Source organism: Camelus ferus, chromosome 16, assembly GCF_009834535.1.
Source record: "Camelus ferus isolate YT-003-E chromosome 16, BCGSAC_Cfer_1.0, whole genome shotgun sequence".
Taxonomy (NCBI): domain Eukaryota; kingdom Metazoa; phylum Chordata; class Mammalia; order Artiodactyla; family Camelidae; genus Camelus; species Camelus ferus.
In genome coordinates this window covers 32428210-32454539 of record NC_045711.1, presented here as the reverse complement: position 1 = coordinate 32454539, position 26330 = coordinate 32428210, and the positions used below count along the sequence as shown (strand labels likewise).

General features: G+C 36.9%; 1 protein-coding gene across 1 annotated transcript in view; it reads right to left on the bottom strand.

The window, feature by feature from the left end:
• Nucleotides 1-4408: 4408 nt before the first annotated feature.
• The window catches only part of SMURF2 (SMAD specific E3 ubiquitin protein ligase 2), a 100584-nt gene continuing 78662 nt past the window's right edge, over nt 4409-26330 (bottom strand). Inside the window, exons 10-19 of the mRNA XM_032457069.1 lie at nt 25930-26088; nt 20851-21046; nt 19698-19801; nt 17233-17347; nt 15490-15668; nt 14564-14701; nt 11616-11736; nt 9419-9620; nt 8075-8150; nt 4409-7748 (exon numbers count right to left, since the gene is read on the bottom strand). Coding sequence (XP_032312960.1) covers nt 7649-7748; nt 8075-8150; nt 9419-9620; nt 11616-11736; nt 14564-14701; nt 15490-15668; nt 17233-17347; nt 19698-19801; nt 20851-21046; nt 25930-26088 — 1390 coding nt within the window. The 3' untranslated portion in view covers nt 4409-7648. The remainder of the gene's footprint in view (nt 7749-8074; nt 8151-9418; nt 9621-11615; nt 11737-14563; nt 14702-15489; nt 15669-17232; nt 17348-19697; nt 19802-20850; nt 21047-25929; nt 26089-26330) is intronic.

Sequence of the window (26330 nt, the reverse complement as noted above, 5' to 3'; positions counted from 1 at the left end):
TTATGCTTATTTAATTTCTTAAAAATGTTTTAAAAGGACTCTGAAGTTGCTAATTCTGCCAGCTCTTTACCAAACTAAGTAACTAGGAATAACCAAAAAGAATGGGTGAAGGAATTTACTAGGAAAGGGATGGGATTGCTAAGCAGAGATCAAAGAATAGGAGAGGAGACAAAAATAAAAGATGCAGCATATTTTCAGAAAATAGAAAGCAAATGAAGTGGTAACTCAGCAAATGGGGGATGTTGTGACAACTGCCTGTAGAGAGGGAATCATATGTGAAGCCAGTCTGCCCAGAAGAACACAGGAAAAACTCATCATAATCACACATTTGAAAAGTTCAGAACTATAACTGTATCGGGGGCTGGGGTGGAAGGGTGACAGAATAAGGTGGTTGGTGTGAGCTCAATTTTTAAATAGTCTTTTCTGGGGAGGTTGGGGGGCTATGTCCAGAATTCCTGTAGAGCGCTGTCACTATATAATTTAGAAATGTGGGAATAAATATTAGAAGCGCTGACGGAAGATTTGGGAGTAGTGGCCTCTGGAAAGCAAGACCTAGGGATGAGAAAAAGGTTATGAACAGCCAACCCCCCCCCCCAGTTTTAATGAGATATAACCAATGACATGCACCTTAAACTTACACAATTTTATATATCAGTGACTTGATAAATGCATATATTGCAAAATGATTACCATAAGTTTAGTTAACATCCATTACCTTACAGTCAGATTTTTTTCCTTGTAATGAGAACTTTTAAGATACTAAAGTTTGGGGTTTTTTAAAGCCTCTAAGTGATTTTTTTTTAACTATTATGTTTAGCTGTGTATATGCATTACTGTAACATATACTGTATATGTATATATTACCTATATTAATGTATGCATTACATGGAGCACTGGAGAATTAGCTGCTGCTTCTGCAACACACAGGAAGGAAAAGGAAGAACCAGGGTTGAGGTAATGCAGGAAAATAGAGCCTTCAGTGAAGGAACAAAGGATGTAGGGGAAATTTATTTGCAATGGAAAGAGGTATCGCATTGAAAAATAGCTAAGGGCAGAGGAGAAAGAGAAGGCAGGGCAGAGATGGTATCATTAAGAGAAATGGTATAAACAAAAGAAGGAATCCAAAATTGGGGCTTAAGCTGCAGCTTATAGAGGGATCTGTTAGATCCCAAATCTAGACATGCTGAAAACATGTTTTATCTGGCATTTCAAGTTATTTGAACCATTACCCAGAGAATTTGATAGATGTGACCAGTTTCTTCTTGTCTTAAAAACCATTAAACTTGAACTGCCTTTAAAACTTTGCCCCTGAAGAACAAAGCTGGAGGCATGAGGCTCCTTGGTTTCAAACTATATTACAAAGCTCTGTAGTATGGTCTTGGCATACAGACGCACAGATCAATGGAACAGAACAGAGAGCCCAAAATAAACCCATGATGTGTGATCAATTAACTTACAAGTGAGCCAAGAATATACAATAGGGAAAGGACAGTCTCTTCAATAAGTAATTTTGGGAAAATTGAACAGTCACAGGTAGAAGAATGATGCTGGACCACTGTCTTACACCGTACACAAATAACTCAGAATGGATTTAAGACTTGAAGACCTGGAACCATAAAACTAGAAGAAAAACAAAAGTAGTTAAGCTCAGTGACATCAGTCTTGGTGATGATTTTTCTGGGGGGATCTGATATCAAAGCAAAAATCTGTAAGTAGTACTACATCAAACCAAAAGGTTTATGTACAGCAAAGGAAACATCAACAAAATGAAAAGGCAGCCACTCAATGGGAGAAAATATTTATGAAACAGTTGATAAGAGGTTAATATCCAAAATACATAAAGCACTCCTACAACTCAATAGCAAACAATCCAATTATAAAATGGGCAGAGGAACTGAAGAGACTTTTTTCCCAGATACACGAAATGTCAACAGGTACGTGAAAAGGTGCTCAACATCAGTAATCAGGGAAATGCAAATCAGAACCAAGAGATACCATCTCGTAACTGTTTGACTGGCTGTTACCAAAGAGACAAGAAATGAGCATTGACGAATATGCGGAGAAAAGGGAACTCTGTGCACTGTTGATGGGAATATAAATTGGTACAGCCACTATGGAGGCTCCTCAAAAATTTAAAAATAGAACTACCATATGACTCAGCAGTTTCACTTCTTGGTGTTTATCTGAAGAAAATGAAAACACTAACTGGAAAAGGCACCTGCACCCTATGTTCACTGAAGCATTACTTACAACAGCCAAGATACAAAAACAACCTGTGTCCATGGATGGATGGATGGAAGAAAATGTGATGTATATATACACAAAGGAATATTATTCAGCTATTTAAAAAAAAAAAAGGGAAATCTTGTCATTTGCAACAACATACATGATGGAACTTGAGGGCATTATGCTAAACAAAATGTGTCAGAGAAAGATAAATACCATATGGTCTCATATATGTACAATGTAAAGAAAAAACCCCCACAATACTGAGCTCGTAGATACAGAGAACAGACTGGTGGTTTTGCAAGAGGTGGAGAGTGGGCAAAATGGGTGAAGGGGGGCCAAAAGGTACAAAGGTTTAGTTATAAAATAGTTAATAATGTATTGCATATTTGAAAGTTGCTAAAAGGGATCTTAAAAGCCACAAGGAAAAATTTTTTAATTGTGTATGGTGATGGATGTTAACTAGACTAACTGGGCTGATCATTTTACAGTATATACAAATACCCAGTCATTATGTGGTACACCTAAGACTGATACAATGTGGTATGTTGGTTTTACCTTAATTAAAAAAAAACTGTCCTTCTGGTCTCAATGGTTCTCCACGTTCTTGCCAGGCCAGCATCATCTTTGGAGAAGTGAGTGGTCTCAAAGGTTGAGTTTGATGTGCTCTCCATCTTTACTCCCAATTCCTGGGCTGAAAAACAGAAGACTTCATGAACACTTAAGTCACAGGAGAAATATCTTGGAAGGGTCCGTTGCTCACCCCATGGGCTGCTACAGCTGCTTCTCCACTTCCTTTCCTTATAAAACACTGTAAGGGAGACAGCAGTGAAGTTTACAGCTCTGTTTTGATAACCTAGATAAATCCCAGCCTAAATATCCACAGAAGATTATGCTAGGATCTGAGGTGTCATGGGGATAGGGGAATGGGGGAACAAAGCCACCTGTTTTAAAGACCAAGTCTGGAATTTGAAGCCTTGCTGAGGCGAGGTATTTAATCCTGTGCTCTTGTCATGACTGACCTCCTTGGTGTACACAGACTGAGTTTTGAGTACCTAAGTTTGAACTTCAGCTTCTACCGAGACATACACTAGAAGCAGTAATTTGGAAGTTTCAGTTTTTTAACAACCATCCAAAGCAACAGCTCTAGCAGCTGGTACAGACCCTGACACACAGCAGGAGCACAGCAGACATCTGCTGAATGAACAAAGAGCGAGTCACATTTAGGGCAAATCCCTTTTAATAAGATGTAACTTTAAATCTGATTTGTCTTGTTTGCTAAGAATATTAACAGGGATTTAACCCTCTTTCTGTATAATTACCTCTGCCCTATTACTAGGCTCTTGTTCTGTTGTGTATATCCTGCTGTAAGCACTTGGGATATAAAGTGCAAACAAATGCAGGTGGGTGCTGAGGTTAACCTTCATTATAATGATAGCACAAACCTCTCAGGTCACCAGAGAGCAGAGAAGCATCACGTATTAGTCAAATCAAACTTATCGGTAAATTACAGATTATAATACTGAGATCCTTAATGTACTAAAATTAATAAATGTTAGATAACTACCAATAAACTGGCAATATGAGACAAGGAAAAAAATACATTTCAAAAGGATATAAAAATGGACACCACTCTGAGCTTTCATACACCACCACGTCCAGTGCATTTCCCAGACATTCCTTTCAGTATAGCCTGTGCTGCGGAGAGACTGACACAGACTCTCCTGGCTGAAAACATAATCGTATCCATTCCTTTTTCCACTCATGTATTTAGCTGGACTTTAATCCACTACACTTACAAAGTTGTGAATCACGACCCTTAAAGTCATGGCTTCCTGGAAGAATGCAATTGATTTCTGCTTTTCATTTTGAGGGTTTTACTGCTCAACACCAACATAGCAAATGAGGCCCCTGCCATAGCTCTGCCCTCCTGCGCCTGGACGGACAACTGTTACAGGCCACACTCCCAGCCTACCGATGTACCACTGCTGCAGGCAACAAGCACCTTCCCGGCTCCACCTGGAGACAGAAAGGGTCCTGAGCTCTCAGGCTCTGCGATGTGGCAAAGGCATCAGCTAAGGAAGGCCTGTGAATCTTAAACTTCTCATTTTTTGGCTCATATGCTGTCACTCTTCACAGAGCCAATCAAATATATTCAAAACAAATCATTATAAACTCAATATTCTTTAAAAACTTTGATGCTGTGACAGTGCAAACAGCATTCATTTTATTGCTCAACTTCGGCATGGGCACATACATAGTTAATTTTTAAAAACCATTTATACAGATGTTATTGATAAAGCTCATGTAACAACTGAGTGAAAATACAAAGAATATCAAAGCTAAAACACTCTGTAATAAATACAAATACAATGAAAATGATAAAACTTTGTTTTAAAGTCAGTTTGAGAGAAGGAAGAATATTACATTACGTGAACTAATTACATCTAGAAACAACAACTCAGCACTTGGTACAACCATCATCCTAAACGTAAGTACATTAAATACCACAAATGGCACCACTGACTGCACTGCAGCTGAAAACAGAAGCAGAAGGAGCTGCATAAAGATGTCTGGAACATTCTAACTCCCATCAATGCACTTAGCTCAATGCACCAGAAGTGCAAGCGGACTTAGTGTTGTAAAATAAAGCAAGTTACACTGCATTTAAAAGAAAGGAAACTTGTGCTCTGGACTGTAAATACAAGGAAGAAAATAAAAGACTTGGTAAAAATAAAACCCATTCAGGGCAACAAACTATGTGCAAAACAAAATGTACACTATACACAGCACTATTTAAAAACTCTACACCAAGAAATAAGACCCTCTGAAACAAGGCCCTCACCTCTGTACTGCATATGAGCTCTACAAAGTAACCCCTGTTCGTAATTAAGCATTCATGATGGAAAGGCAATGGATGGAAATGTGACATCACATACCTGAAATAACACAACTAGAGGAAGGATTAGAAAAAACCCAGCTAAGAGGGACATGTGGAAATAAATATTCACATTAAACATGAGGTGCAAGTCCAAAGTTCAATGACACATTGGGGGGGTTTTGTTTGCTTAGCACCTATTTGGAAGTAATCAGGTAACATAATTTCAAAAATGAAATCTAAATCAATCATCATGTTTTTATAAATTATATTGGTGATATCATACACTGTAAGGGAGGGTAATTTCTTTCTTTTAAAGCTCTATTAAGTCATTACTATAAAGTTAAAAAGGCACTCAAAAAGCGATGGTATTTGCCTGCTTTATATTGTACATTATGATGAGAGTAGCATTTCATTATTACTGCATCACTCAGTTATGATTGCTGTAAAGTGTTCATCATGTACTTTTTACTGAATGATTATAAGAACAGGCACAATTACACTGAGCTAGTGCTTTAATACAAAAGAGATAGACCTGCAACCAATAAGTTATTGTGAAACATGAAAACCACTCTTAAACAGTAGAGAAACCTTTTCTGTATATTTCAAGATGTTCTTCGGTACTCCTGCGAATGCAGTAGGAAACCCAAGTGGGAAGGAAAGATCAGCATGAGCACATCAGCACTACAGTTATGACCATAACCAGCTTGCATGTATTGGTCAAATTTGGCTGAATGAAGTAAATTTAAACATGTAGAAACTACACAAGTAGTTCTCAACTTCTTTTTAAGCGGCGAAATTCCCATCTCTTTTATTCCACCCCTCCCCCCCCATGAAATTACATGGACTTCCAATATATATAAAAGAGAAAAACTGGAGCTGCTCTGGGTAAAGGGGGGGAGGCTCAAATACCAACGAGGCCTTTCCTCTCCCTCTCTGTCCCTCCTCTCAACCATTACTTCTGAGGCACCTCTGAGGAACCCCTTGGCTCCAAGAACAGACTGAAAACCAGTCCATCAAATGAGAGAACACAAAGGGCTTATTCACTAGATAATTAAGCTGCAAAATTTAAACAAAGCTATCTCATCAAAATTCGTTATTCTTGATTTCCCATTAATGTTAAAAAGAAAAAAGAATAGTGCAGATTTCTGATGGTCGAATTTAAAAATGCACCCACGATTTCAGATTTTTCCAGTCTCTCACTCCAGAATTTTGGTTGCCTTCTGGATCATGCAACATGCCGCACACCCTGAAAACTAAATCTGGATATTTCAAAATCAAATGCTGATCTTCAACACCAAGGGAACTGAAATTCCCTTACCTCCAAAATTATTCAGGCTTAAAATAATGTATACGATAGAGTTATTAGACTCACTGGTTTTTTTAGTAATCACATCCCCTGCCACCACCCCCACTTCATTTTGTTAGGTAAAGCAGGGTTTTCTAAGCTTGCTAAATAATCTTTAGAGCAAAATTTTTCCTTTTTCATAATTTTAGCTGATTAAATATGAACAGCTAAACAGAGATTCAGGATGGTTTACTTGATAGAAACTTACACCATAATTAAAATGTAATATAAATTAGGTGCACTTGTCATAGAAGACTTTGGTTTACAGAAATAGTATATATATTAAAGATAAGCTGACCTAGCAAAAGAATGAAAAGCCCATCCCATATCCACATGATCTGAGTAGCTATAAAAATGCAGTATTTCCATTCAAGATGAAAAGTAAATCCAAAATACCTGATCATATTAAGTCAAGATAAAAAATTAAGATCTTTTTTTAAGTCTCTTAAAAACAGGGAGCCCCTGAATGCATCTTATTGTAGCAAATAAGCTACTAAGTTTAGACTTGCAGCATTAGGAATTTGACAACCAAAATTATATAGCTGTATTCCAGGGAATTCATGCTTGAAAAATATAAAAAAGACTCACTTAGGCTAGGTTGAAACATACAATGCTTTTAAAATATAATGCTTTGCTCTAGAAAAAATGTAAGTAAACCTGTAAGTGGCTTAATTTTTTAAAGATAATGATTCTTTTACAGCCAATTGTTTACAAAGGTAGAATAATTCAAAATAATTTTATTTAATTTATTTTACAAAGAGCAAGTACAGGAGCTATTCAAAATCATGTATTCAATTAAAATGAAATGTGACTTGTACCGACTGCTGAAGTTGTCTTGATGTTTGATAGACTTGAAATCTGTGAAGCGATCTGATAGATTACCTTTTATAAAAATAGTAGTAGTCTTTAAGTGTAGAATACTGCCTAACTCTGGAAATGTAGGAAAAGTCAGCATTCTTTAGGTTCAAGATATTAATTTTAAATAGCAGCTGAATGTGGCCTCATGGCAAAGCATAAAGACCTCTTTTTTTCCTTGAAAAGGAATTTCAAAATTGTCCTTTCCCCTCACAGTGTCCTAAAATTTTTTTTAAAGGGGGAGGGAGCATTTTCCTGTATTTCAGCATTCCTTGAAACTCTGCTGAAAGAGGCTGTCGGTCAGGGGTATAAATAAAGTCCTGGGTAAATCCTTGAAGTTGTCATTCCACAGCAAATCCACACGTTTCTTCGATGGCTGTTAGCAGCTTTTCATATAACTTTTCATAGCTTTCATAGGGCGGAATGTCTATTCGATTGAAGCTGTAAATAAGCAAATCAGATTTTACACAGTTCATTCAAAACTGGTACACAGGCCTAGCTAATCAGTTTACACTAATACAGCAACACTACTCTGTTTCACACAGAAAAATAAAAGAAAAAGATTATATTTCTCTAAAGTAGAGATCACTACTTTTGGGTTTTCCTATCAATTTCTGGATAATAATAATAATTCACTCAAAAGAGCTGCTTATCATTCCTTTTAAGGGTCCATTTAGTAATAAGAACAATAAACAAAATGTCAAGTCTATTTGAAACTAACACCTACATACATGGAATGACGGGAAAAAGCTACAGAAACAGCTTACCAGGTGTGGGCTTTTGGCAGGTTATTAGTGCAGGCATCAATCTGGTGTATGGTGAAGAGTCGTGGGCCTGCAGCACCTGCAGAGGAAGTAAATCTGTGGGTCAGATCGGTGCAGGTGCGTGTATTAGTCTCCGAAGTCTCAGAATAAAACTGGTACATAAACCACAGGGTCTAGGGACAGGGGAGTACTGGTGACTCCACAAAAGCCACCAAAGGGCAGCAGGAAGAGTCTGGGTTTTGAAAGATGTAACTGACCTTCACTAAAGCTGGATTCGTTAACCTGCTAGCATTTCAATTTGAGAAAAAGCTCAGGGCTGGAATCCTTTGCGCCAACTTCTCTTACAGGAAATCAGTGTCCCAAAAGTAAGCAAAGAGAAGTAAAGGGGCAAATTGAAGATTAAGTACATATATGCACAAAAAGATGACAACCTAGTGCAAATTTAGGTTTCACAACTCAGATTTTGTTGAGAGCAAAAGATTAACAGGCTACTGAATAAATTTCAATTAACATATGACACCCCATACAAATATATGTAGAAACACAGCTTCACTTTATGCTTCTGGGCAGTCCAATGTTGATGCGTTCTCCCAAGAGGGAAAGCAAGCACAACTCAAAGTCCATATGCTTTCTCCATGGACTTTCAACATATGTACTGTGGGCAACACTGTCGAATTATGTACCAGTCTTGCTTTGTATACCCTCAGTCATTACCAGCAGCAGCAGCTTTGAAAATGAAGAGCTTCAAAGGTAAAGGAAGCAACTGCCACCCAGTGAAGAACCACAATCACTAGCAGTATCACCAACTCATCCCAAAATTAAAGAGCTAGTCCATGGAAGACAATTCTTAAAAATGGAATATGGCTGTAAAATGGTCTGATGTCATGCATTAATTACAGTGCTCTGACCAAGACAGATGGCTTCCACAACTCATGCGGCCTCTTTACATTAAAAGAATAAAGAAGTATAGGGGAGAGGCATCCCAAGTGGGTAAAAGTTTGCCAGGTTGAGACGTGAACACTGAAGCAGACAGAATTCCCCTATAGGAATGGGCAACAGAATTTAAAAGCAAGGTGACCAGAAAAAACGCAGAGCATCACCACGTACGGTCTCTGACATGCAGCACTCACTACCATCACAGAGAACCCAGCAGAAAAGGCTCTTGGGAGGGGAACAAAGGAAAGGAAGGAGAAGAACGTATCAAGACATGAGAGAGATAAGAAATAGAGCGAAAAGAGAATCTGTTTATAAGCACATATCTGTAAACCATCTATATAAACCCAACATTGAGCCCCTACCCCCAATTATCTGATGATGTCTCGTCAGCTGTCCCTCTGGCTTCCTTACCTTGTAAAGCTTTGAAGCCCTGCAGAGGCACTCGGGATGAGCCTGTCACAAACTGAAGGAGCCGTGCTCGGCGTTCCTCGTCAAAAAACTCCACAGCTTTCCAGAACCACTTGACAACATTGCTGTCTGGTGTACAGTGTTTTAACCGGGTGTTTACCTTCCAGTCATTAACATCTATCTTTCCAAGTCCACAAATAATGAGCTGTTAAAATATTGCACAAATAATAAGCCAATGGAAACCCAAGTTAGGCCAAAAATTCCTCGAAATAGAACTTTAGGTTTCTTTGTAGTGTTGGCTTTCATAGGGTGTTCTTAATCGAGGGTACACATCAGAATCATCTGGAAAGTTTTTCAAAATATATACTTGAGGTCCAGTGCTCAGAGATTTTAATTCTGTGAATCTGGGTGTACTTTTTAAAGCTCCGTGAGTACCTACTCACTGCAGGTCCCCTACCCAGGATCTGATGAAAAGTTCCATAATTTCATAATAGAATTCTAAAAAAAAAATGTAATGGACAGAAGCTAGACTCAAAGAGTAAAAACAGTTTATATGTGTCTTTCTTAAGATCTGCATCTTTTATTCTGGTTTTAACACTTACTAGCTTTGGGATTCTGGGCAATTCAGTTCACCTCCCTTGGCCAGCAGTTTCCTCTGCTGTAATATGACAGTAATATGTGTTTCATTACATCTTGTGACAGCAACCAACAGTGCACAGGAACTCAGGAAACTGTGTTGAGTAAGTGATACAATCTGCTTAAAGTTGTATCAAAGTACGAAATCCATGAATGCACTGACATAGAGCTCTGCTTGGTATCCTGATGCAGGGTCAGTCAGTATAGATGAAAATCACTTTGATACTATTAATACAGCGCCTTGGGTCCAAGACTGACTCTTCTTACTAACCAGTGAATTATGATAGTGTGTAGCATTAACAAAGTAACTTGCAAATCTTGTATCTTATAATTATGTTAACTTAGTATAACACTAAAATAAATCATATACATATATTTTAATAAAAAGTTTAATTTCATTAGCAATAGAAACCATATATTAAACCCTAACCCTATTGAATAAAATCTCCAATGAAGCTTCTAAAGGGTTCTGAAAAAAATTACTGAATCACAGCCACACTAACAGGTGTGTGGTTATCCAAGTAGGATTACAGAAGTACTTATAACACACAAAAATACCTCCTAAATTCTTTTCTTTAGAGGACTGGGTAATTTTAAGGCCAAATTCCTTATTCATTGTATGAACAGATGAAAATGCATCATATTTCAATACTACCGCCATTCCTGCTATGTGTTCCTCCTCCTCCTGACTACCTCCTTCTGGCCATTTCACCACTGAATAGTTCAGTCACAAAAGGAATGGCGGTGGCAAACCAATCTTTTTAGATTTGTTGGCTAACAAGACTGTTAACAGATTTAGTTAGAAAGGACACTGAAGTTAATGAATAAAATCATGTTTCAAATTCTTTGTTAAGAGTTCAAATATTTATGCTATCCCTAGCCACTAATTAAATCTGGGACCCCAGGTGGAATAAAACCTCACTGTTTTCTCAAAACAGTTCAGTAGAAATTCAGATCTATTTGTTAAAGGTCTTAATTATAAAACCAGACCTAACGTGCTTTAAGGATGAGATTTAAAACAAAAAACAGGTAACTCTTTATTACAGCTGTTATTAGTTAATGAATGTTTCCAAGGAGACATGGATAGAGTTTATCCTAAGTGTTTTAATTATTTTCCTCTATATTTTTGTCTACCAAATGCTTTCTTGCAAAGCTTAACGTAATCCAACTGAGCCTAGGCTTTTATTCCAAATAAATAATATGCTGGAAACCAATTAATGAAGTTTTATTTAACTAAATCAGTAACTACTTAATTAGGGAATAGACAACACTAGAAGAATATACACATAACACATGAAATCTGTTGAACACAGGGAAGGATAATTTGGAAAAATAAATTAAGAATATTCACAATATAAGAGAGAATGCTTACTTGTGGACATGCCAAAGCATGAAAGGCTTTTCCAAAGCACGAAAGACTTTTCCTGTGAATAAGAATTCTCACAGCACGCACCATAAAACTTAAAAAGCACTAGAAATACAACTCGCCTCTAAAACTAAGTAACAGAAAATGCCCAATCCTTCTTTGTTACACTAGATGACGTCATGACATTAATACACTGACCTCTAACTCCTTCTCATCAAATGTCTTCAGCAGATGCTGTGGAATTACTTCATTAAATCCTTTCTGCAGAGCCAGGAACTGTGCCTCAATGCCTCGTAAAAATCTCCAGTTCACATAGAGCCTGCAAACATTAGGCAGGGGGTTCACAGGATTGAATATATTCAGATTTGGTAATTATTATGAATCCTAGCACTTGAGCAACACTGCACTTTACAAGCATCTAGTATTAAGAATTTAGTCTCAAATCTCAGATTACTGAGGGTAGATGAATCCTGAGCTGTGAGGCAGTTCACTGTAAATTAAAAAGTGGTATAACCTTCTACTAACACAAGCAGGATCAATACAGGAACTCTTCACGTCAGGAAAGCTCCTAGTAAATTGGAAGTCAGCCAGAGTGTAGGTGAGTCTGAAGTTAAAATCTGAACGAAACTTCTTCCTCAACTTCTAGCACACATGGCAATAACCAGAAAAAAGAGCCCATTCAGCCACATGGCTGTTTTTCTGAACTTGAAAATATAATCTGAATGTGTTGGGTGTTTTCTTTATTTTTGTGGGTGGTATATGGGGAAAGAGGAGGCAAAGAGAATTCTCCTATCCAAAATGAGAAGAAAGAGTGAAAGCCAACAGCAAGCACTTTTTGATTAAATATTCATTTTCCCCTTAAGGCTTATTTTAATAAGAAGTACACTAAACCGTATCTCATGTGTAGTTCTAATTATGCTTTTGATTTGGACTTCTAATTTATAAGAGAATTGCTTTTTTAAAAAATCTATCTTCCCAGGAAAACCTCTCCATCTCTCAAATCTCAGTTATTCATATTACCAATCTGTCAGCATTTCCTTTTCCAAACTTGGAAAAACAGTTCTCTACTTTAAGAAATAAGTTATTTAATATTATATCCTTTGGGGGACCTCCTTTTGATTTGTTTAAGGGGACAGCAAAACTGCTTATCTGTAAAAAGGTTTTCTTTGTAATTTTTCAAATTTCAAAACTGTAATCTGGTAAGGGCTGATTGCTGTGTGCTTATACACGTGACTGACTCCTGGAAAGTGAGCTCTAAGAACTGAGCAATCTACACTCGATCTGGGAGGTGGCACACTCCCGAAATTCAGGAAGTTTCCCATTTATTCATTTTTTTTAAAATTAGAAATGTAATGCATATTACTGGAGAAAAATATATGAGGAAAAATCAAATATTAAATGTGGAGACAAAGTAAAACCTGAAAATCCATTCTTTTATCCTCTTCTCCCTTTCTACTTCCAGGCCCACCACCTCTGCTCCCTCTCCTAGGCAAACACTTTGGTATGTAGCCTTCCTGAACATTCTCTGTGTAATTATAAAACAACACAGACTTTGTTCCTTTTATGACTTGCTTTTTAAATGACAGCTTATGCAGAGTCTTTCTTTTATTTTTTTAATTAAAAAAAATTTTTTTATTGAAGCACAGTTGATTTACAATGTAGTGTTAGCTTCCAGTATACAGCACAGTGATTCAATTATGCATATATACATACATATTCTTTTTCATATTTAACTATCCACACAGTATTCTGCTTAATGCATGCCATTCTCCTCTAAAAAACATTCTAGCAGTTTTTAATTTTTTTACAAGTAATATTTAATTGAAAATCCTTACTCATGTTTCTTTAACAACATATGTGTTTCCATAGAATAGATTCCTAAAACTGGAGCTGCTAGTTAAAAAGCATATGCGTTTTCATTTTGGTAGCTGTTACCAAATTGCTTTCCAAAAAAGTTATACCAATGTTCACTCCCAACAACGGTTTAAGACTGACAGGCCTCATCTGTGAACTTGAAAATTTTAGCCAGTACAACTTGGGGACATTAATACACAAAAAAGTATAGCATGCATGTTTCTGTGAATATACTGTGAAGTTCGAACTCCTGCATTTGATTACCATAGTTTATTATTCAGAACTTTAGATGCCATGAGCCAAATCATCTAACCCACTACTTCTGAATTCCTCAATCAACAGATGATTTTATAAAACTTAAAGGGCATTTTCTTAACTTTATAAGATATGTATGAAGTATCTTTCTTATACAAACTCACAATGTGCTTATTTATAAATAGGATGAGTGCCAGTAATATAGTAAAAGAGCACAGAAGTGCTTCTGTACAGCCAGCTGCGGCTGCTGCGCCACCCGCCACCCCGCGCACCACGCCTCCTGTTGCCTGCGTCTTTGTACAGCCTCTGCTCCGCCCTGAACCTGGGCTGGCACGTGACTCGGTTTAACCAAAAGAATATACCAGAGGTGATGCTGGCCAGTTTCAGGCTTAGGCCTTAAAAAGATCCGACAGCTTCTGCTTGTGTGCCCTGGGAAAGCAGCCACCCCATAAAAAGTCTAGCTACCTTGCTAGGGGGAGAGGCCATGAGGAGAGTGAGAGGCCTCTGATACCACGTGGGGTAACCAAGGAATCCAGCCAACAGTGAGAACGAAGCCCCAGATGGTGACCCAGTGGCGTTCCACCTAGCTCCCAGCCGTTTGAGCTATCCTGGCTGAGGCATCAGAAATGTGACTTGAGGCCATTTTAACATTTCAGTCCCAGCTGACACCATGCAGAGGAGCGCGTGCTCTCCCTGTTGTCCTCCAGCCAAATTACTGACCCACGCATGGGACTGTGAGAACTAATAGAATGGTGGTTGCCTTTAACTCACTAAATTCTGCAGAAGCCTATTTTGTAGCGGTAAGTAACATAACCTAAATACATAAATGTTTTTTCACACTGCCATTCTAGAACAGTAAAACAATTTCCAGGCTTAAGAACAGAAGTGTTGGGGGAGGATACAGCTCAGCGGTAGAGTGCATGTGAGCCACATGAGGTCCTGGGTTCAATCCCCAGGACCTCCATTAAAAATAAATAAACCCAATTACCTCCTCCCTACCAAAAACAACAAACGAACAAAAAAACAGAAGTGTTTACCTGACATACTCTTTTTTATTTTCTTCAGTAACAGGGATACTCTTGCCATTTGGCTTAAGTTCATGCTGAATAATTTCACCATATGCATTATGTTCAACACAGAAGGTATGGTCCAAAACACCTGTAATATCATTCTCACTAGAAAGCAAAGAAAGGGAAAGATACTTCACTGGAAATTTTAAAATACAGATCTTACAGATGTATTAATTGGTGAGACAAATAAAACTACGATAGTTTTATGACATGACAAATACGGGGTCAGATTCCTTTCACTAGCTGTTGTGCTACCGTACCTCCGAGTTCTTGGGCAGGAGAGGCAAAGAGCTTTAACCTTCATAAACACAGGAAACATTTTACTTCCTGAGTAATGAGAAAGCCCTGGAAAGCTGGGCTTTAAACAGAGAAGCCTCTGTTATGTTTGGCTTTCAGGTAAGAGGCCCTACTTGAATCTGCGTAACCCAAGTGACCAAATGCCTGAGTAGCCCGACTGAGAAAGCTGCTCGTGTACTTGGTAAACGTAAGCATAGCCAATGTATCTTCATAAGCAAATGAACTCCTGAAAAACAGAACCGATTCTCACAAACAACCTTTTTAAAGTATGGTTTCAACAATCACCACTTCAGCAGGAATTTGTTACTCTAACACATGCAAGATGGGAAGACAATTTGCATCATGTTGAGGAAATCATTATATATGTATAGCAAGTGCTTAAGAGTATACTGGATTTTCCTTTTTAAAGTAGTAACACTTGCTAAGTTTTAGGAATTTGGAATATGCACAAAAGCAGCAGAAAGGAGAAAAGTTTTATGTGGTCTGTGTATCATTTTTTAAATTTCAAAAAAAAAGTACATCCATTTTGAAACATGCATCTTTTTTAAAAGGTCAGATTCTAACTATAATGAACAAATACAAAACTCAATACATACAGTATCCACACTAAACTGTTATGAAGATCTGGATCAACTAACTCCATGTCATCCAAAGTAATGGACTTTCCAAGCAACTGTTTATAAAAAGGCAACGTGAAACCACCATCAATATAATGTCCATGAAACACAGCCATTCCCATTATTCGTCCAACAAAGTGGAAGTAAGATAAATGTTCCTGAAATTGAAAAGAGTTTATATAAATACTCGAGGTAGACATTCTCCAGGGAATTTTTAATAAAAATTAAATATTCAAGCAACAGTAGTTTTCCTTATAACAAGTATCAAACTTACAGTCTCATTTACAACCATTTAAATGTCGTAGGCTATCATCAAAGCTCATCAGGGACAGTTTCTTGAGAGTTTGACGTTCAAGAGACTATGCGTTGCTCTAAAATATTACACCAGAGTCAATCAAGTGCTTCTCTCAAAGGGCAGGGTCACTTTGTAAAGTTTATCTTTAGAAATTAAGTCCAAACTACACTCCCTCTGCAACTTCACTTAACACCAGCAGACCCTGCTCTCTTCCTCTCCTCACACCTCCCGCTGAGCCCTTGACAATCCTGGCTCTGTCATGGGAAAAAAGTTTCCAATCCTACCTCCCTCTTCCCTTGACCTAACCAGAACTGAACTTCAAAACATCTCTGTTATTTAAGAGCAGAGATTTCACATCTAACTTGGACTAGAGTCTTGATTCTGCCAGTTACTAGCTGTGTATTCTTGGGCAAACTACTCAATTCCTGTTGAGTATATCTGGAAAATGAGGGTAATAATAGTATCTAAAAAGGGTCTCTGTGGGGAGTAAACTGAGCTGAAGAAGCCGATGACACTGGATCTGGCGTATGGTAAATGCTCAGCAAACGTGAGCTATCATTATTACAGCAGCAGTGATGGGCTCCCCAAGCAGAACCTTCACCCCCAAATTTTTCCTTTATAAAGGATACCCTGCAATGAGTTTAATACGGGCTACCATGTTTGGATAGATTTGGTCTTTCATGGTATATTGTTTTATTAGCTGGATATTGCACTTTTAACTTCTTTTACTTCATTTAATAAGTAACCTTTAAGCTTCCCTTTTATCATTAAAAAATAGCTTTTCTTTCTTTTTAAGAAGAAAGAAAAAAAAAAACATAACCTAATATCCAGAGATAAACATCATCAGCATTATAAGGTAGAGCCTTTCAAAACACGTTTACCAAAATTTCATCATACTATCTTGTAACTTTCTTTTCACTTAATATATCACAAGTACCATCTTTACATGTCTGTTATTCCACAACATCATTTCAGTGGCTGTACAGTATGCCTTTGTAAGGAAAGGTAACAGAAATAATATAAAAATAACAAACTAATAACAGCTACTAACTTTTCTTAGGGCTTAATAATATGAATTAATAATATTAATAACTTCTTAATAAATTTTCAAACACTTAATAATACAATATGAACGAATGTCATTCTGCTTTGTGCCATAATTTCATCAACCCCCTCTTATGGGCAACAATGCTGTTTCCAGTTGGGGCTACTATAAACAATGATGTAGTAAACTTCCCTGTGCCCAAACTGTTGCACATATCCATAATCATTTACTTGAGAAAATTTTCTAAAAGGGGACTTGGCCAAGCCCAAGGATGTGACTTGGACAAGGGCAGTAATACTATGTCATAAGCTACATTGACATTTAAAAATGAAAGCATTATAGGTCATAAATTAATTCATATCATTATAACCACTAATCATACCGGATTAACTGCAGAATCAGGATTGATCTGCAATGTATAGATATCATCTCTTGAATACTGGAAGAGGCCGTAATATGGATTCAACATTTCATGTGACAAGAGATATAACCACTCCCTAGAAAATAAGACATGATAAAATAATTAATGAATATATTTTTATTAAGGTATGTTATTAATCATGTTAGCAAATAATTTTTTTAATAAAAGAAAGCACTACTAGTTATATCAGATTACATTAGAAAAGTCTATCACACTCAAAAAGCAAATGAGAATTTTTTTTAAAGGGGGCGGGTATTTGGTTTATTTATTTTTGGAGGAGGTACTGGGGATTGAACCCAGGACTTCATGCAAGCTAAGCATGCACTCTACCACTTGAGCTATACCCTACCCACCAAAAACTCTTATTTTGTTATGCTGAAGTCACTTCTCACTCAATTTAGGGCAATTCTATGCTATTTTAACATCAGAGAGTATAAGGATATTATCCAGAAGTACCAACTACTCATTAGGTGCTGTTACTTTGAATTGCTAAATAAATTTGTAATCTATGATAAATACAAAATGAAGGGAAGAATATGGTTTTATTTCAAAATTTCCATGTGATCTATACCATCCTGGTCCACTCCTATCATGGCAGATTTATACTAATTTATACAGACATATAACATTAATTCTCACTTTTGGACAAAGGTGTATTTTACTGTTGGCATTGTTTTAGTAAGAAAATTTTGTTACCCATTTCCACTATCTTTTTTGTGTAAACCCTAAAATATACTGTGATAAAAACGTAAGCGGTCAGAAACAGCAAGGCATTTGACAGAGGGGAGCACAAGGGCAAGCCTGCACTTTCTGGGTACGTTCCACACCACTTCCTGGTTTCAAGAATACATCAGTGTTTTTAAATTAAACCTCACAGAAAATAGTACTATCACCTTGAACTTGTGAAATCATTTATATGTTTCAAAGTATGAAAGGCAACTTCTTATTCATCTTGGTGAAACTGAAATAAAACCACTAGTCTAGGACTTAAGGAGATACAGTTCTAGTCTCAATTCCTGTCATTCCTCAGGTAGGAAAGGGATTTATGTTTTGATATTATGGATTAAACAGGTGGAATAATGTATTTTTAGGAAATGCAGTGAAATACTCTTAACAAATAGTTAAAGGAAATCATTTCAAAGTTCTATCATTTGATGGAGTCTAAATCAAATCAGTACCATTTAATACTTGAAAACCCTAGAGACTAAAAATAAGTGAGGTCTCCACACGAGCAATCTTCCCAACACACATAACACCTGATGTGTCTTGTATGCTTATAATGCATATATGTGTTCTTTAAAAGAAAATCTGAATTTTTGTTTTATTTTACCAAGGGTTTAGAACATGCTGGAACTACTTTTGGGTTCTACTACTGGGTAAATATCAGAATAAGCACTACCACATCCCATTTAGTGTGCCCAAACCCAAACCCTGAGAGCAGTGAGGTTAAAAAAACAAACAACAGAAACTAACTACTTATTTGGCCTATACATATAATTACAGCATTCAGAATCCACCAGCAGACAATTAACAAATTTTTCCAAGAAGCATTCAAAATCTAGTTACGAGTAAATCATAATAAGCATTCTATAGAAACTATCGAGGCTAAAGTATGATGTACGAGTGATTGATTCTAAAACTCCAAACTAAAGAAACTATCCATTTGCAGGTAAAAAGGTCACAGAATGAAGGTCAGTCTACAGGTAAAAGCAAGTAATGCTAAATAATAATATGGGTCTTGATGAAAACCAAATTTACTTTAGGCTAGATTTAGATTAGGGGAAGTAGAATTATCATGATGGTCTTTAGAATGTTTCGATACAGAAGCTATGATGTTTCTGCTACATTCACATAAAGTGAATAGGCATGCCTGGGGAATAAAATACTTGATTTATGAATGTAGCAGAAACATTAAAGCTTCCGAATCGAAATATTCTAAGGACTGTATGATACATACATATACACAATCATACTTACAGATACACACACACATTAATTCAGCAAGGTTAAAAGCATGGCAATGGAAGCAAAGGAAAACAGTATTCAGTTTAGAATACATGTCATTAAAATCTCAAGATTGTTCCTGACAGTGTAAAGCAAAGGGAATAACATGTACTGAAGGAGAGAGATGGAGAAAATTTCGTGCCTGCAGGCCCTACCGACAGTCTGTGCTGGACTGCAGCCGGTATTCAGAGAAAGTCTCACTGGGCTGCGTGATCCGTGGGGGAGTTCTCAAATACTCTTCCAGCAGCAGTACTGTCCTAACCTCACTACGAATACATCTATTAGGATATCCTCTGTATTGCAAACATTAGGGACTATTATGCTAGAAAAGAAGTATCAATGAGAAGGTTTCATCACAGGCAGCATCTTAAATTTGTAAATATAAGGATCCATATGTCATTTACTGGTGAGCGAGTCTTTACCTGGCAACCCCTCCATAGTCAAGGCCTTCTTCTCCACGAAATTTTATCATTAATCGCTTCCAGAGATCTTTTGGTCTCATTTTCATGACCTGCCGATATGATTCCTGAAAAACATGTTTAATATACTGTTATTCCTATTTTAAAACTCTCTCTCCCATTCCACCTATGAAACATACACTATTTAAATAAGGTGGAATTTGTTCAACAATCCAATCGATGGATAAACTCCGAGTGTTTGAAACCTCATGGAACTTCTAAAAACAAAATAGGTATAGTTTAATCCTACTGAAACCAATTCATTTGATAAACATTATATAAAAAGCCTACTAGGAGCAAACCTCCATATTTAAATCCTATGAACCACAGCAATGATTCTACTCACATTAAAAACAAAGTTTGATAGAAATATTAAATTTTTTTATAGTTAATTGACCTAATTCTAGGTCACAGACACCATCAGAAAGTAAGGGTAAGAAAAGGAGTTTCAAAGAACTTAAGTAATCATTAATGTGATTTTCACTAATGAAAACTTTGTATTATTTTAAAAATACAAATGACTGACTACAAACAAGGTCAGAAGTGTTCTGAGAGAAAAAAAGTTTATCCTTTGGGAGAAGGACTGCCAAGTCCCCAAGCATCTCTTGCCCAGGAACCCTCTAAAGAGTAGGAAACCCATGCCTTGGACCTGTGCCACTTATTATATAAGAACTTTAACGCTGATATTAGAGCTATAAAATCCAAAGATAGAAGGATATACTAGAAAGGAAGATTTTGAATTAAGAAAGTAGTTGAACAGTAATTTAAACAAAATAAAATTTTGATTTATGAGTCCTTTACTTTTTGGAAGAATTAGAAAATATGGGATGGATACTATTTGTGGTCTTTTAAAATTCCTTTACAAATAAGTATTTGCAATGCCGGGACCAAGCTGCACCAGATGGAACATCTCACACTTCAGCCCACTTAAATGTTTGTCTTATGTATGAAATCTCTCTAACGTTATATAGCCTTTATTCCCCACAATTAAAAAAGAAATTAATGAAAATTCTCCCATGCTAAAGAGATATAAGTCCCCCCAAAATATTATTGGAAAAGAAAGTAAATCACTGAAATTTAATTTTTCTCTATTTTAAAATAAGACTTGCAAGTTTACCTCAAAAATCTCTTCCCTAGAAACCTCAATGCGGCAATGACCAGCCTGAGGCTGTTGTTGGGAAAGTTCTTGCCGCAAAATCTTTAGTTTCTGAACCAGGTCTCGCTTGTACCGTGGGACTGTCAGACACTCCGTGTCATCAGGGCATAGCGATACCACCTGCTGCTGCTGCTGGTCTTTCAATTGGTTCTGCCGACTGAAAGTAAACAAGTATTATTAAAGTACTTTAAATCAAAGAGATTGCAATTACATACTTAAAATAGCATTATACTATAAATCAAGTCTAGCTATATCATTTCTAGGCCTTATTATATTCTTAGCTTGACATTTTTGACAATAAACTAGCTCCTGAGTTTATTTCTCAGAATCTATACAAATTTATGGAACTGGATAATGGAGTTTTACTCATAAAGCTTTATACAGCTGCTGAGAATAAATTTCTCAAATACAGTTTCCATTTTCTGCATGGTTTACCATCACTCATTTTAAAATTCAGGCAGATGTCAAATCCTGTGTCTGTTATCTCGAGTCCGTCTCTCCAGAAGAGACAAAGCAGTTTGAACAGGCAGCTTGGCAGGGACCCCTTCTCCTATGCACACTACAGTCTAGACCACAGGAATGTGAGAGACCACGTGTCAGTTACTGGCACAGAGAAATGAGCACTTTACAAACAAGTCTAAATGCTTTATAAGTGACTACTTTTCTTTTTATTGTGACAAAGTACACGTAACATAAAATTTACCATTTTAACCATTTTAAAGTATTACAGTCAGTGGCATTAAGTACATTCAGTCTTTTGTGCTACAGTTGTGTCAGGCTTGTCAGGCTTGTCACAGGCTTCTAACTGCACGTACGTGTTTTACCTCAAAGACATGTAAATAATCTCCCAAGCACAGTAGAAAAATAATAATTTTAAAAAGCCACATTGCCTAGAGAGATTTTTATTCTCCTAGCAAAAATATTGTAGGCTGCATCTAAGAATTAAGAATCTTATGATATAATCAACTAGTTAATTCCAATAAACTGTCAAGGAATAAAAAGTCAGATAATCCACTACTGATGTCTATGCAAACACTGAGTGATTCAGCTGGAATTTAATTTTACACACAACAGACAAAAGAGTACAATCTCCTAACCTAAAGGTAAAGGGCAATGGTAGTTATCAGAAAATAAGCAAAAATAACTTTCAGTTCTCTAACAAATCACCAAAATCTATTTTACATAGAGTAAGTCTTATGTACCAGGCCAAATTTTACACCTAAAACATACAACTATCCAGAGAAAATGCAGCTTTGATGAAAATTACAAATCACCATTTACTACTCTTGCAGACATTATAATAAAGGTGTTTTTATACACACACACATATATAAATCAAAATAGAATATTGCATTAAAAGACACCCCTTAAACAACTGTATTAATCCTATAAAAAAATTGTGTATACCTTACATCAGATAGAAAAATTTAACTCAAAATGGATCACAGATATCACTCTAAAACCTACAGCCATAAAACTTCTGAAACACAGTAGAAAATTTTTATGACTTGTGTTAGGCAAGGATTTCTCACATATGATCCCCTAAGCACAATCCATAAAAGAACAAATGGATAAAATGAACTTCATCAAAATTTCAAAGAAACCTTCTGCTCTTCAAAAGACACTTAAAAAAATGAAAAGACAAGTGAAGCTCTAGGAGAAAATCTTTCTAAAGTGTATATCTGATAAAGAATTCATATTTCAAAGAATTCTCAAAATTAAACAATTTTTTTAAAACTCAATTTTTTTAAAAAGGCAAAAAAATTTCATCCAAGAAGATATACAGATGAAAATAAGCACATGAAAAGATGATAAATGTCATTAGTCATTAGAGAAACACAAATTACGACTATAATGAGATACCACTATACACCTATCAGAATGTCTAACATTACTAAGATTAACCATACCATGTGTCTGCAAGAATGTGGAGTAATTGCAACCTCATATACTGCTAGTGGGAATGTCAAACAGTACAATCTGGCAATTATTTTTTAAAGTTAAACATAAATACTCATAACAGTTTTGTCATAGCCAAAACTGAAACAATCCAAATGTGTATCAACAAGTAAACAGATAAATAAATTGAAGTATATCCATACAATAGAATACCACTCAGGAATGAAAAGAACTATATACGTGCAACAACAGGGGTGACTCTCAAATAATTATGCTGGGTAAAAGAAACCAAACAAACCAAAAAAAGTACATACTGTATGAATTCACTTATCTAAAATTCTAAAAATTACAGATGTTTACTGACAGAAAGCAGATCAGTGGTTGGCTGAAGATTCGGTGTGAACTAAACTGTTCAAAAAGATATGTTGAAGTCCTAACCCTTGGTTACCTGTGAATGTGATCTTATTTGGAAATATGGTCTTTGCAGATGTAATCAAGTTAAATGAGGTCAAACAATGTGGATTAAGGTGGCCCTAAAACAAATAAATTGGTATTCTTCTAAGAGGTAAATTTGGATCCAGACATACAGGAGAGAGGTGTAGCATATTAAGAAATATACTTAGGCCTTTGTCCCTGGTTTCTGACACAGAACCCCTAACATGCTTGACGTTTCCTGAGTGACAAGTGATAGTGTCTTCTGTTCTAATGTTTGCTGTTTGTCCCCAGTATAAGACACAGAGCTCCTAAATGCCTCAGAATTTCCTAGGTATAGAAGCACTTTTTGTTTAATGAGGTGACTTGCTGGGCCCCTATATAGTTTCAGGATGAGGACTGGTCACCAGGACCAAGGCTTGATTAGAAACCTAGAACTTTCAGCCCCATCCCCTCGACCTCTGGGGACTGGGGTGGGGGCGGTGGTTGTTGGAGATTGAGTTAATAATCTAATTGATCATGCCTATGTGATAACACCTCCCTAAAAACCCCTAAATGATGGTGTTCAGAAAGCCTCTGGGTTGGTGAACAAACACACTGAAGGACCTGGAGAGGGCATGGAAGCTCTGTGCATCACCCTCCCCCAGCCCCATACCTTGTCCTCTTCCATTTGGCTGTTTCTAAGTTGCATCTTTAATAATAAATTGGTAATAGTGAAGAAATAATCTCCCTGAGTTCTGTGAGCCATTGTAGCAAATTATTGAAACTGAGGAGGGAGTCATGAGAAATCCTCAGTTTATAGCCAGTTGGTAAGAAGTACAAGAAGCCTAGGACTTGGGATTGACATCAGAAGTGAGGACAGTCTTGTGAGACTGAGCCCTTAACCTGCAGGGTCTAATGCTAACTGCAGGTGGGGTCAGACTGAATTCAGTGCTAGTCCCCTAGTTGGTGTCTGCAGACTTGGAGAACTGGTATGTTTGAAGGAAAAAACCCACGAATTTGGTGTCAGAAGCTTTGTAGGTAAAAAAGATCACGGAAGGTCACGTGAAGACAAAAGCAAAGACTCAGATAATGTGTCCACAAGCCAAGGCATAGCAAGGCTTCTGGCAACCACCAGAAGCTAGGAGAGCGGCATGGACAGATTCCCCTTCAGAGCCTCCAGAAGGAACCAAGTCGGCTGACAACTTGAGTCTGAAGTTTAGCCTCCAGAACTGTAAGAGAATAGATTTCTATTGCTTTAAACCACCCAGAGTGTGGTCTAAGGTAGCCTTAGAAAACGAGAGAAGGGACAGGTGGAGGTGCTACCAAGAGGCTACATGGAGGCATGAGGAAACTCTGGGGGGTGTCAAACATGTTCCTCACTATCTCCACTGTGGTGACGGTTTCACAGGTATATGTCAAAATTTAAATTGTACACTTTATATATGTACAATTTGTGTGTCAATTACATTTCAATAAAGCTGATTAAAAAAAACCCAGGGTTCATCAAAAAGTCTACAAATAATAAATGCTAGAGAGCGTGTGGAGAAAAGGGAATCCTCCTACACCATTGGTGGGAATGTAAGGTGGTGCAGCCACAATGGAAAACAGTAGAGCGGTTCCCTAAAAATTAAAAACAGAGCTACCAAATGATCCAGCAATCCCACTCCTGGCCATATATCAGGAAAATAGAAAATTCTAGTTTGAAAAGATACATGCACTCCAATGTTCATAGCAGCACTATTTACAATAGTCAAGACATGGAAACAACCCAAGGGCCCATCAACAGATGATTGGTTTAAGAAGATGCAGTGCGCGCACACGCGGACACACACACACGATGGAACATTACTCAGCCATAAAAAATAAAATATTCCCATCTGCAGCAACATGGATGCACCTAGAGAATATCATACTAAGTGCAATAAGTCAGACAGAGAAGGACAAATATATCATTTATATGCGGAATCTAAAAAATAATGCAAATGAATCTCTCTATACACAACAGAAACAGATTCAAGCATAGAAAACAGTTACCAAAGGAGAAGAGGGGGAGGGAAGAGATTAAGTTAGGAGTATGAAATTAACAGATACAAACTACTATACATAAAAGATAAACAACAAGGACCTACTGTATAACACAAGGAACTACATTCAATATCTTGTAATAACCTATAATGGAAAATAATCTGAAAAAAATATATAACAATCACTTTGAAACTGACTTAATACTGTAAATCAACTATACTTCAATTAAAACAAACAAAACAAAATGCAGAGTACATCAAACCCATTCACAAAGGCATGTGAGAAAAACTAAGTCCTGCAAATGAGAAAGGTGGCTTAAAGCTGGAGGACAAAATTGGAGGACAAAACTGACACAGCGGAAAATCCCCTGGGATGGATACAGCTCTCTTGGAGCTATCTTTAATGCACTGAGGGGAAAAAAAATCCATCCACCCCACAGAACAGCCTGTCTCTACAGGTATGCTAGGGTGCACCTTTGATACATACCCTTTTCATAACATCTCAAGACAGGTTTCTACTTAAGCACAGTGGGATTAAAATACTCATATATCACAGTAAAACTTGTCCTACTCTTGTATAAAATAATGTTCAATAAAAGTAATTTATAATTGAAGAGAGCAGTCTATCACATTTATTACAAAAAAAGCATCTATTCATCTTTTTCAGAGTTGCATTTTAACATGCACTGTTTCAAAAACTTACTTTAAAACTAAATGCAAGTTAGCAGAGAGCCGAGGATCTGTAAACTGTGTTGTTCTGTTGTTATGGTCAACGAAATAAACTCTGCCTGTTGCTGTATTCCGGATCTCCCATCCAGGAGGCAACGGACCAAGCTCTTCACAATTGATGTTGCTAAGATCCCTGCAAAAACAAATATAAAATAAAAAATACCTCACTGCTGGGCCTGGTGAGCCAAGCAACTGTAAATGACACAGAACAATTCCATGAAGTCTGAGAAAATGTATTGTTTCAGAAACTTGAGATGTTCAGCTGGAATCTTTAATTCCCAATGGTTTAACAAACTTGCATATTCAAAACCCAATTCATAAATGGCTCAGAAACTTATCACATAGCCTACATTTTTAGTAAGTTCATTCCTGGGC